A 14004-nucleotide genomic window follows, 5' to 3' on the forward strand; every position below is an offset into this window, starting at 1 on the left:
GGTGCACAGCACAACCTAATGAAATCTGCTGCACATCTATGTTCTGTGGCTAAATAATTTGTCAATCGTCAGCCACCTAGCTCCCTCTAGTGGGCAATTAATAGACTATCTATTTTGCTATCTCATGTTATGTCATACTATTGTCACAAGCCCAATATACTGCACAAACTGCAGTTTGGCTTATGGGTCACTTAGCTTGGTGGGTCACTTAGGGCCGGATAACAAGTGGAGCACAAATGTTTGTGCCCGGTCAATAAGGGGGTTTATCGAGAGGGTTTGAGCTCATTGGGCTTATCGCTCATATTACTAGTTGAAAGTAAATACGATTACGCAAGAAAAATGACCGCATCTTCAGAGCTCTAGTCAACAGTTAAGCAAAACATAAAAGTTGCACAAGACACATAAAAATACATTACAAAGTACACTTACATTCATAATAACACCATCTAATGAAAATGATTCAATATCAATAATAATATTGTACACAAATGTTATAAGGGCACAAAGATAGGACAGAGTTCTCATGTGTTAGGGATAAAAAAAAAGCAGCAAAAGAGCTTTAACATTGAAATACATTCATATACATCTCTAAAGATTTGTAACGCATTTAATTTTAATTACATTTTTTCTTTTGTGTACAATTACAGGATTTTCATTTTTCTACTTTATCTAAGTAGATATCACTCTTCCCTAGCGAGCTGTTAATAGCTTTTTCCATAACTGGTTATATCCATGTTCCTTTACTAATGAGTCAGTAAAAAAAACAAGTGCGAAATGTTGTGTATTTTAAGCTTGTAGTTATATTAAGCGTTTGACTATGGTGTTCTTATTTTACCTTCTAACAATTGCTCTTGTATGTGGTTATGGGTCCAATATGTAGCTGAACTCATTGACCTTTTATACACACACACTAATTACAAGAAAAGAGATCACAGGTGAGGATGGTTACCTTCAATAGCCATTCAAACCCCTTTGTGTCAAGTTGTGTGCATGTTATTGGGCCAAAATCACCAGGGTATGTAAACTTTTGATCAGGGTCATTTGGGTAGTTTCTGTTGTTATTATTATATCCCTTTCCAGTTAAATACCTTGCCATAAACCTTTTACCCCTTATTTTTTTTTGTAATTAATATTTATATTATTACTATTTTTTTTATCAGAAACTGTATATATGAGTGTAACACTTTATTTTATTGTTCTTATGTTGTTTGGTGTACACTTTTTTTTTTAGCCCTGTCACTTTACGCAAGGTCTTCAGTTGGACTAACCTAATGAGGGCACATTTTGTTTGTGCTCGAGCGCACCTGTTTGCTTTCAACTTGTAATATGTGTGCAAGTTAGAGTGGTTGTAATATTGCTTATCGCTTGGTGCTAACTTTAGTGCGCCACTTGTAATCTAGCCCTGTATATGATATTTTAATTCGTGAAATAGCACTTAAAGGGACAGTATAGTCAAAATTACATTTTCATGATACCTATAGAGCATACACTTTTAAGAGCCTTTACAATCATTTCCCTTATCAAAATTCTGCACCCAGTACCAAAAAACACTTACTGATGTTACTCATGAGAGTCAGATTAGTGTTACTATGTTTTTTTTTACCATTTTAATATCTTCAAATGGCTGTTTCTGTTTTGGGGGCATCTTAAATTCTTAAAAGAGTGTTTCATATTTATATTATTTACATGAAAAATATCAAAGCAGGATAACCCAGGTAGTGTACAACTTTGTCCCCCGGCTCCAGGGCTGCCCCAGTAGCCTGGACTGCCTGTCTGATCTCCTAACCACTGATGCTCTTCTAAGTTGTAAAGCTGTACTCTATATACCAACATGTGCAAAGGTTCCAATGCTGCCCCGGGTGCCAGAACTGCCCGCTGTCCTGCTGCCTAATTGGGCTGCTTCTTTTCCATATATAACACCATGTTCCACAGCTCATGTATTGCCCTGGTTGCCTAGACTGCATGCTTAACCTTCTGTCTACTTGTACTGCTGCTCTTTGAAGTTGTAAAACTGTAGTCCATATAACACCGTCTTCATGGTGCCCACTCTGTCCTGCTCCCCACTTATTCTATAGCTTCAGCTCGTAAATATTACTCCAGCAGATATGGAAACCGAAGTTACAACATGAAGGTATTTCCTTTGGTTGAGTGTGTATATATATATATATATATATATATATATATATATATATATATATATATATATATATACAGTATATATACAATATATATATATATATATATATATATATATATATATATATATATATATATATACAGTCCCAATAATGAATCTGCCCTCCAGCATACAATACAACTACCTGGATGTTTAACTCATAACAATATATATAAAAAAACAACAGTAATATCATAGGATTTTCAAATGGTTGTCAAAATTATTGATGTTTCAGGGGATTGTGTGTTCCCCAAAACGTTAATAAATTTTACAACCACTTGGTGAAAATCCTGTCATGTTACTGTTTATATATATATATATAATCACAATATTGGTAATCTTTATTATTAAAAAGAGTTCCTGGGGGGCTTGTCTACGCAGCAACTAAAGATGGCCACATTTTGAGAAGCTCTGGGCTTGACCCGGTTTATCTTCCAAATATTTCAGGAGCCCTTTCTCATCCACGGGATTATAGTCTAGCTGTGATTATACTGACATCCATGGGCACAATTATAACCTGAGTTGCAGTCTATATGGACTGGGAACTTCGACTTTGATCACTTCAGCTGTAGGCCCTACTCCACGTTGATGATCATGTACCCCACATCCAATCACTTTCTTCATCCTTCCACAACCACCTACGCAATATTTCCAAGATTCGCCATTTTCTGAGCTCTGACACCACAAAGCAAATAATTCACACCCTTGTTTTTTCCCGACTTGACTACTGCAATAACTTACTTACTGGCCTTCCTCCCTCCCGCCTCTCCCCCCTTCAATTCATTCTAAATGCCTCTGCCAGGCTAATCAACTTTTCCCGTCACTCTGTATCTGCTGCACCTCTCTGCAAGTCCCTTCATTGGCTCCCCATTCACAGCAGAATTAAATTCAAAATTCTCACCCTTACATACAAAGCTCTCACTAACACCGCTCCCCACTACCTATCCTCTCTAATCAACAAGTATACTCCAGCTCACCCACTAAGATCCAACAATGACCTGCTCCTTGCATCTTCGACTATCACGTCTTCCCATGCTAGACTGCAGGACTTCTGTCGTGCAGCAGCAGCACCTACCCTCTGGAACACTCTCCCTCGTTTAAATGCTCCCTGAAGACTTTTTTGTTCAGAGAAGCCTACCACCCAACTCAATAATAAATTAATTTCACTTCCCTCATTAACATCTTTCTCAATCTTGCAGTCCTCACCTCCTGCTTCTCTACCTCCTATCCTTCTAGATTGTAAGTTCCTACGGGAATAGGGCCCGCCTTAATTCCTCCTGTATGTGGTTGTAAATTTTGTCCTGTCTCTCACAAGTTTTATAACATTGTTTTATTTAAATGAATTGTACACATAGACGCACTGCGGAATATGTTGGTGCTTTATAAATAAAGTATAATAATAATAATAATAATATACTCTGTTATAAATTGCTTGGAATCTGGGTGATTACCGTCTCTAAACCATTCCTATAACAGCACCATCTTATTTTACAGAGCCCCATATTGCTTAGTAGCTAATGATACAGCTGTCCTCTACAAAGGTCCTAGATTAATACAGGAGTCAAGATGTCTACTTATCTAAGCTACCATACTCAGACCTTGGGGTTCCTATATCTACTTATAGGTGGGCACAGGTCTTATAAAAATGGCTATTATACACACTTTACACCTGATTACTATTAATAATATCTGTTAAATTAACAGTTATTGGGGTCCTTCAGTGGCATTTAATTGTGTATTATTATTATTATGTTAGCCCAAAATAACTTGTAAATCTGCTATTATTGTACATGGACATGTATTCTCTGTTGTTTTCTCTACCAATCTCAATAAAAAAATAAAATAAAAAATAAAGTTCCTTGTAAATAACTTCCTATGAATTAAGTGAAGATTAAAGATTGTGTACAGTAATTTTATAATATATTAATATTAATATATTTGTTCCAAGACAACATTGTAAAGATTTTTTTAAATGTGGAAATGTTTATAATTTAAATTTAAAAATGAATCTGTTAATGGCAATAAAACTTTGTTTAATTATATGTTTAGGTTATTATAGTGTTGATACAGTAAGCACAAGTTAACGCCCTTATTACTTTGCATGGACACAATTCAACAGTGATATGCAAATCAAATAGAAATCAACTTACAAGCAACTTTTTCATATGATTTTTGGCTTTTCTATTTCAAAAGCTTAGACCTTTTCAAAACACATCTTGGCCTCTTTATCATGACATATTGGTGCTGCTTGCACAGCATTTTTTTAATGTTTCAAGTTTTTATACAGTTCCCGGACTGGTTCAAGACCCTGTCTTGCCTGGGTCCAAGAATAAAGTGACTTCCCCAACTCTATGTTTACTACAGTCTTAACTAAAACATAGTCAATAGTCTCAAAGATTTAAGTTCATCAGACTGAAATTTCAAACAAGAGCTTGCTAATACCCAGCAGAACACCGTGTTATTTTTCTTAAAAAACATTATTTGCTTGTCGTATCCTTTTCCTTTGTGTCAGACCTGTCAAATTCTGCCTGGGTCTTGTGATCCCATCTAGTTCAATTAAAGGGCGACCCTGCTCAGTCCACAAAAAAGAAAGAAACAAAAAAAAAAGAAATTCTCCATCCCTACTAAGGAGTTCTTTATGCACTGATCATCTCTTTCTCTGTGTTTGTTTGGGTCCTGTAAGAGGGGCTGTCTCAATAATCCAGCATGCAACTGACCAGTGTTAGAACAACTTAGGGCAAGAGAGTGGCACATCATGAAGTAACTGTAAATTCACAGGAAGTTATAGCCAGAAGCAGATAAAGTTAAAGGGATACTAAACCCAATTTTTTATTTAATGATTCTGATAGAGCATGCAATTTTAAAGTATATTTCTAATTTACTCCCACTATCAATTTGTCTTTGTTCTCTTGCTATCATTATTTAAAAAGCAGGAATTTAAAGCTTAGGAGCCAGACAATTTTAGGTTCAACACCCTGGATAGTGCTTGCTTATTGGTGACTACATTTAACAAACCAATAAGCAAGCGTAACCCAGGTTCTCAACCAAAAATGGGCCAGCTCTTAAGCTTTACATTTCTGCTTTTTAAATATAGATAGCAAGAGAATGAAGAAAATTGATAATAGGAGTAAATTAGAAAGTTGCTTAAAATCGAATGCTCTATCTAAATCATTAAAGGAAAACATTTGGGTTTAGTGTCCCTTTAAGGTTATTCTATATTTTTCACATCAATATATTATAAAACTTAAAAGTATCAATTATATAAATATATTTTTTTGTGTTTGCAAAAGACCCTGGGACGTCCTCAGTTGAGTGGTTCTCTTTGCTCTGTTCTCAATATTGCTGGCAGAGCTGATACAATATATAGGTGTTTTTATATTACATATTAGGATGTGGACATGTATTTTCTACAGCCTTTCTAGTTATTGTTGTGCACCTGCTACATATTTCCTGGCTTGTAGGCCTTGGAGGAATGATTGGGAGGAAGGAGCTGGATTTATCAAAAGGTGACAAAGTCAGTGGTTTAGAAACACTACGTAAAAAAGGTTCTTCAAACCCAGAATTCTTCATTGGATTAGCTTCTGCTTCTTTTATAAACATATTACAAGAGTTCTCAAATAATGGCTGAGTTTTGTTCATCTGAACTCTGATTGGTGATGGTGTTGGTTGGTTGATCTGATTGGCTTTATTATCCCATGCAGAAAAGCTTCTGGAGGAGTTGTCTCTCTGTAGCATAACCGTATCCCTTATCAAATAATCTATTGTACCTGCCATACCACTTAAGGAGCGTGATCTTTTCCTGTCCAGTTGCATCTTACAGATCCCTTGCTCGCTCCTTCCTGGATTTGTACTGTTATCCAGCTTATTGTTATGATCTGAACTTCTCGGCTCATTGGCCAGGTTGGGCGTTGAGTTGAACTTTTCTTGGACAAAAGGGACATGAAGCTTCAGGTGAGGATTTTTGTACGGCTCTAGAAACATGGCTGGAACATAACCAGATTTCCCATTATACCTGAATTAGAATAAGCAAATGTCAGTCAATTGAAAATAAATTTGTCCATCACAAAAGAGATATCTCTAAATATTCTTAGGAAGTATTATGTTATATGATGCTTATTAAACTGTTATCAATTGAAGGCAAGGACAAAGACCCCAAAAAGAAGTGTTAAAAGAATAAATAAAAAACAGTTTAGACATTGGTCAAGGAATAGCTAGACCAAAAAGAAAGGTAGTTAAGATATTAGCTATAAATGTTTTATTTTTCAATAAAAATGTTTACTGAACAACTTAAAATGATCAAAGTCCATCTCTACATTTTATAGATAACAATACAGGACAGAAATTGAGTATTGAAATTAAAACCAACGTGCATTTTTATTTTGTTAAAGGGACAGTCTACACTAAAACTGTTATTGTTTAAAAAGATAGACAATGCCTTTACTACCCATTCCCCAGCTTTGCACAAGCAACATTGTTATATTAATATACTTTATAACATTTAAACCTCTAAATTACTGCCTGTTGCTAAGCCACTACAGACAGTCTTGTATCACATGCTTTTTTATTTGCTTTTCACAACAGGAGACTGCTAGTTCATGTGGGCCATATGGATAACATTGTGCTCACGCCTGAGGAGTTATTTAAGATTTAGCATGCAAGTCAATAGATAATAAATGAAAAGTAATGGGATCAGGGGGCTGTCAGAAGATGCTTAGATACAAGGTAATCACAGAGGTAAAAAGTATATTAATATAACCATGTTAGTTATGCAAAACTGTGGAATGGGTAATAAAGGGATTCTCTATCGTTTAAAACAATAAAAAAAATCTAGTGTAGACTGTCCCTTTAAAATTAGCTTTGTTATTTAGATAGTGGCAGGTAATGGCAAGAACTGAATGATTTCTTTATTTTCTATTTCTATTTATTTTATTTTCTTTCATGTAATTAGCAAGAGTCCATGAGCTAGTGACGTATGGGATATACATTCCTACCAGGAGGGGCAAAGTTTCCCAAACCTCAAAATGCCTATAAATACACCCCTCACCACACCCACAATTCAGTTTTACAAACTTTGCCTCCGATGGAGGTGGTGAAGTAAGTTTGTGCTAGATTCTACGTTGATATGCGCTCCGCAGCAAGTTGGAGCCCGGTTTTCCTCTCAGCGTGCAGTGAATGTCAGAGGGATGTGAGGAGAGTATTGCCTATTTGAATGCAGTGATCTCCTTCTAAGGGGTCTATTTCATAGGTTCTCTGTTATCGGTCGTAGAGATTCATCTCTTACCTCCCTTTTCAGATCGACGATATACTCTTATATATACCATTACCTCTGCTGATTCTCGTTTCAGTACTGGTTTGGCTTTCTACAAACATGTAGATGAGTGTCCTGGGGTAAGTAAATCTTATTTTCTGTGAAACTCTAAGCTATGGTTGGGCACTTTGTTTATAAAGTTCTAAATATATGTATTCAAACATTTATTTGCCTTGACTCAGAATGTTCAACTTTCCTTATTTTTCAGACAGTCAGTTTCATATTTGGGATAATGCATTTGATTTAATCATTTTTTCTTACCTTCAAAAAATTTGACTTTTTTCCCTGTGGGCTGTTAGGCTCGCGGGGGCTGAAAATGCTTCATTTTATTGCGTCATTCTTGGCGCAGACTTTTTTGGCGCAAAAATTATTTTCCGTTTCCGGCGTCATACGTGTCGCCGGAAGTTGTGTCATTTTTTGACGTTATTTTGCGCCAAAAATGTCGGCGTTCCGGATGTGGCGTCATTTTTGGCGCCAAAAAGCATTTAGGCGCCAAATAATGTGGGCGTCTTATTTGGCGCTAAAAAATATGGGCGTCGCTTTTGTCTCCACATTATTTAAGTCTCATTTTTCATTGCTTCTGGTTGCTAGAAGCTTGTTCTTTGGCATTTTTTCCCATTCCTGAAACTGTCATTTAAGGAATTTGATCAATTTTGCTTTATATGTTGTTGTTTTTTCTCTTACATATTGCAAGATGTCTCACGTTGCATCTGAGTCAGAAGATACTACAGGAAAATCGATGTCTAGTGCTGGATCTAACAAAGCTAAGTGTATCTGCTGTAAACTTTTGGTAGCTATTCCTCCAGCTGTTGTTTGTATTGATTGTCATGACAAACTTGTTAATGCAGATAATATTTCCTTTAGTAAAGTACCATTGCCTGTTGCAGTTCCTTCAACATCTAAGGTGCAGAATGTTCCTGATGACATAAGAGATTTTGTTTCTGAATCCATAAAGAAGGCTATGTCTGTTATTTCTCCTTCTAGTAAACGTAAAAAATCTTTTAAAACTTCTCTCCCTACAGATGAATTTTTAAATGAACATCATCATTCTGATTCTGATGACTCTTCTGGTTCAGAGGATTCTGTCTCAGAGGTTGATGCTGATAAATCTTCATATTTATTTAAAATGGAATTTATTCGTTCTTTACTTAAAGAAGTTCTAATTGCTTTAGAAATAGAGGATTCTGGTCCTCTTGATACTAATTCTAAACGTTTGGATAAGGTATTTAAATCTCCTGTGGTTATTCCAGAAGTTTTTCCTGTTCCTAATGCTATTTCTGCAGTAATTTCCAAAGAATGGGATAAATTGGGTAATTCATTTACTCCTTCTAAACATTTTAAGCAATTATATCCTGTGCCGTCTGACAGATTAGAATTTTGGGATAAAATCCCTAAAGTTGATGGGGCTATTTCTACCCTTGCTAAACGTACTACTATTCCTACGTCAGATGGTACTTCGTTTAAGGATCCTTTAGATAGGAAAATTGAATCCTTTCTAAGAAAAGCTTATCTGTGTTCAGGTAATCTTCTTAGACCTGCTATATCTTTGGCTGATGTTGCTGCAGCTTCAACTTTTTGGTTGGAAACCTTAGCGCAACAAGTAACACATCATGATTCTCATGATATTATTATTCTTCTTCAGCATGCTAATAATTTTATCTGTGATGCCATCTTTGATATTATTAGGGTTGATGTCAGGTTTATGTCTCTAGCTATTTTAGCTAGAAGAGCTTTATGGCTTAAGACTTGGAATGCTGATATGGCTTCTAAATCAACTCTACTTTCCATTTCTTTCCAGGGTAACAAATTATTTGGTTCTCAGTTGGATTCTATTATTTCAACTGTTACTGGTGGGAAAGGAACTTTTTTACCACAGGATAAAAAATCTAAGGGTAAAAACAGAGCTAATAATCGTTTTCGTTCCTTTCGTTTCAACAAAGAACAAAAACCTGATCCTTCATCCTCAGGAGCAGTTTCAGTTTGGAAACCATCTCCAATCTGGAATAAATCCAAGCCAGCCAGAAAGGCAAAGCCTGCTTCTAAGTCCACATGAAGGTGCGGCTCTCATTCCAGCTCAGCTGGTAGGGGGCAGGTTACGTTTTTTCAAAGAAATTTGGATCACTTCTGTTCCTTTTGGCCATCTCTTCTGCCAGAAGAGTTTCTGAATTATCTGCTCTTTCTTGTGAGTCTCCTTTTCTGATTTTTCATCAGGATAAGGCGGTGTTGCGAACTTCTTTTCAATTTTTACCTAAAGTTGTGAATTCCAACAACATTAGTAGAGAAATTGTGGTTCCTTCATTATGTCCTAATCCTAAGAATTCTAAGGAGAAATCGCTGCATTCTTTGGATGTTGTTAGAGCTTTGAAATATTATGTTGAAGCTACTAAATCTTTCAGAAAGACTTCTAGTCTATTTGTTATCTTTTCCGGTTCTAGAAAAGGCCAGAAAGCTTCTGCCATTTCTCTGGCATCTTGGTTGAAATCTTTAATTCATCTTGCCTATGTTGAGTCGGGTAAAACTCCGCCTCAGAGAATTACAGCTCATTCTACTAGGTCAGTTTCTACTTCCTGGGCGTTTAGGAATGAAGCTTCGGTTGATCAGATTTGCAAAGCAGCAACTTGGTCCTCTTTGCATACTTTTACTAAATTCTACCATTTTGATGTATTTTCTTCTTCTGAAGCAGTTTTTGGTAGAAAAGTACTTCAGGCAGCGGTTTCAGTTTGAATCTTCTGCTTATGTTTTTCGTTAAACTTTATTTTGGGTGTGGATTATTTTCAGCAGGAATTGGCTGTCTTTATTTTATCCCTCCCTCTCTAGTGACTCTTGTGTGGAAAGATCCACATCTTGGGTAATCATTATCCCATACGTCACTAGCTCATGGACTCTTGCTAATTACATGAAAGAAAACATAATTTATGTAAGAACTTACCTGATAAATTCATTTCTTTCATATTACCAAGAGTCCATGAGGCCCGCCCTTTTTTTGGGGTGGTTATGATTTTTTTGTATAAAGCACAATTATTCCAATTCCTTATTTTATATGCTTTCGCACTTTTTTCTTATCACCCCACTTCTTGGCTATTCGTTAAACTGAATTGTGGGTGTGGTGAGGGGTGTATTTATAGGCATTTTGAGGTTTGGGAAACTTTGCCCCTCCTGGTAGGAATGTATATCCCATACGTCACTAGCTCATGGACTCTTGCTAATATGAAAGAAATGAATTTATCAGGTAAGTTCTTACATAAATTATGTTTTTTTTCAATACAGAACACACAGTAGAAATACCGCTTGGCTCCCAATCAGAAAACGCAATTGATCCAATCAGCAGCCTAGTTCGACATCTGAGTTGTGCGACTAGCACTGCTGATTGGATCAGCGACGTATTCCGCTTATGACCAGCAGTTCTCTGTGATTCCCAAGCAATATTTAGAGCATGTCATTTTTTTTACTATAATGGCCCTTTAAGCTTCAGACATAATAATTGTTGAAGCGTCTTGCCAGTATATGGGTACTAGAAAAAAAACTCACCAGATGTGCCACCAGCCAGTGTTGGATTTCTCTATCACTTCTACAATCACTCCAATATTAAGAGACAACTCGTCAGGGTACTGAGCCTCATATGCTTTCTTTGCAAAGTAAGTTTTCCCTGTGAAGAGGACAAAAGAAAATATAACATTAGTAGGTTACATAATAAAGTGAGAAATTGCTCACATCCAGTTTACTGATTACGTCTATTACCCAATTTGCTTCATTTTCTAGGTATGTTTTGTTGTAGAAGGATACAAGGATTTGGCAAAAACTGTATTATTGCAACTGGTATAACGGAAGGACAAGTGACTTTAAAAGGAATAATCCTAAAACCACAATATCCAGCTCTTGGGAAAGCCCAGGTGCATACCGGGCGAAACACTTTGAGCTATTTTTGGCAATTCCGGATTTCCGAATCAGTCCTCAGACTGACGGCATCGGAGCTACAGGTTTGAGGACCGTGACTGGTGGTAACAACAAAATATGATGGTTCCAGCTGAAATCAGTTTCAGGACTGCATGTTTTATACTTTATGCATCTAGCAACTAGCTTCTAGCAAGTGCAATACTTGTATTTGTGTATTCCAATTGTGTAAATAAACTACCTTGAATTGGAGATTGCGCTGTCTTCTACTTTTGTACATTTTCAGATTTGTGTTTACTTGTGGAAGAAAAACCCATAAGAGTGTGCACGGCAGCATTTCCAATGAGGGGATCCATTGAATAGTAAATGGACTAAAGGATTCCATCTTTCTTTGTGAAACCCATGGAAAATACCAATGCAATACTGAAATGGTGGGGAAGCATTTTAAATTGGTGACTGTTAGACATGTGCGATTCGGTTCGGCCCGAATCGAAATTCGGACGAATTTGTTCGAATTCGGAGATTCGGATCGATTTGAATTTCCGAATTGCGGTAGTTCCGAATCTACAGAATAAATCCGAATCGATTCGAATTTATTCGGATGGATTCGGATAGTATACTAGTGTAATACACAGCACATCCTACTTTACAGTGACCGAATTTCCGAATCGATTCGAACCGAATCGAACTGAACCGAATGCGAACCAAATTTTTTCGAATCCGAAAGAATCCGAATGAATCCGAAACAAATTCATTCGATTTCTTCCGAATTCGAATCGATCCGAACCGAAATTCGAATCGGTCCGAATCGATCCGAACCGATTTTTTTGTGGCTGCACATGTCTAGTGACTGTATTAAAGGGACATTAAACACACTGAAATGGTAATATAAAATTATAAATTATATATATATATATATATATATATATATATATATATATATATATATATATATATATTAATAAAACTTTGCAAAAGAATGAAAAACAGGAGAAGCGCTAATTAAAGCTAAAGGTGCTACAATGAGATAAATGACTTGCTATGCAAACGATATGAGATAAATGACTTGCTTTGCAAATATAATTTAATCAAATAATCATAAAGGTACAAATCCTGCAAAGATAAAGTACATAAATGTAAAGATATTAAAAAAATTGTACATAAATGTAAAGATATTAAAAAATCGGACGTCTCCGATATATAAAACACAAATAAAAACAAATGACTACAGTTGCCAATATAGACCTTATCTGGTACTATATAGAGGAAGTCGACATTAATAACTAAAGTCCTCAGAAATGATGAAAAAGGAGATCAAAGCCGGGTAAAAGTCAACCCGTTTTACCTTCAGGCATACCGTCCGTGAGTTTAGAATCACCTCCGTGAGGCGTGTGTATATCCCGTGACGTCACTGATCGGGAGGCGTAGTCTCTGTAGGGAAATCCTATTGGTCAGGATAACTTGACAGGTAAACTATAGCGGCCGCTATATTGTAGATGTAAACCCCGCTCTTAGTGCAGGATAGCACGCAGGGTTATAATATATCCAGATCTCTCTGAAAGACCTTGTAGTATATGGACTTCAATGTGCAACTTGAAAACGGCTTGACTTAGGCGCGTGGCCCTTCACAATGCGGTCCTCGTGCTCTCCGTGGATAGCTGAAATTCTTGTCACTTCAACAGAGTATTAGAGTCCTTATAGACAATATATGAAGTGTAAGGTAGCTGTAACTTTCATCAACGCGTTTCTCCCTCTTACAGGGCTTTCTCAAGATGAATTAGCTCCAGTCACAGCTTCCTTTTAAACAGTCCAGACTCATACCTATTGGTCAGGTTAGATTAATTTATCTGACAGGTGTGCTCATTACAATTGATCTATTGGCAACAGTACTGGCAACTTCGAAAAGAAAAAAGACACAGGACTTTTCTAAAAGATAATCAAAATAAACATTCTCACTAAAATAAGTTAAGAATATATACATATGCCTAAATAATCATATATTCGCATCTTTGCAATGATTGCAGTCAGTTAGAAGAAAAGGGATAACTCCATTTGAATAAAGACATGCTTTCCCAGAACAATGTGATTGTTACTAAAAAAGGGTATTTTAGAGAGCGAAGATATATCCTCACTAAAGTGTTGTCAATCTTATGACTAGGTGGTAGAAATAAGTGTTTACTAATGTGCATAGAAAAATATAATGATTGAAAAAATGCTTATATGTGTAGCAGTACAATATATATAAAGAGAATATATAGCGCTGCAGTTTATCTGCCGATATGTGAGATTATATACATGTGCTTACACTTAAACAAGTGATCATATATAGTATAAAAATAGTGACCTTTATTATAAAATTCGTAAGATGTCACAGAAATCCTGTGATAAAATTCAAAACTTATATAAATATATATATATATATATATATATATACATACATATATATACCCCATATTATATCCAATCTTTTATGTGGCTATTATTTGAACATTTAACTTAAAAGGTGAAAAAAATAGTAAGAGTAGAAGTTATAGTGAAAAATTAAAATTATATATTGGACAAATAAGTTTTAAAGTCATATTAAGGATATAAAGTTAATCCAAAACAAAGGGTGAAATATCAAGTTCAG

General features: G+C 35.9%; 1 protein-coding gene across 1 annotated transcript in view; it reads right to left on the reverse strand.

Moving 5' to 3' along the window:
• Positions 1-5360: 5360 nt before the first annotated feature.
• LOC128642463 (NADPH oxidase organizer 1) overlaps positions 5361-14004 on the reverse strand; it is a 93711-nt gene continuing 85067 nt past the window's right edge. The window contains exons 7-8 of the mRNA XM_053695235.1: positions 11013-11130; positions 5361-6188 (exon numbers count right to left, since the gene is read on the reverse strand). Of these exons, the coding sequence (XP_053551210.1) occupies positions 5555-6188; positions 11013-11130 (752 nt within the window). The 3' untranslated portion in view covers positions 5361-5554. The remainder of the gene's footprint in view (positions 6189-11012; positions 11131-14004) is intronic.

This window comes from Bombina bombina, chromosome 11 (genome assembly GCF_027579735.1).
Source record: "Bombina bombina isolate aBomBom1 chromosome 11, aBomBom1.pri, whole genome shotgun sequence".
Taxonomy (NCBI): domain Eukaryota; kingdom Metazoa; phylum Chordata; class Amphibia; order Anura; family Bombinatoridae; genus Bombina; species Bombina bombina.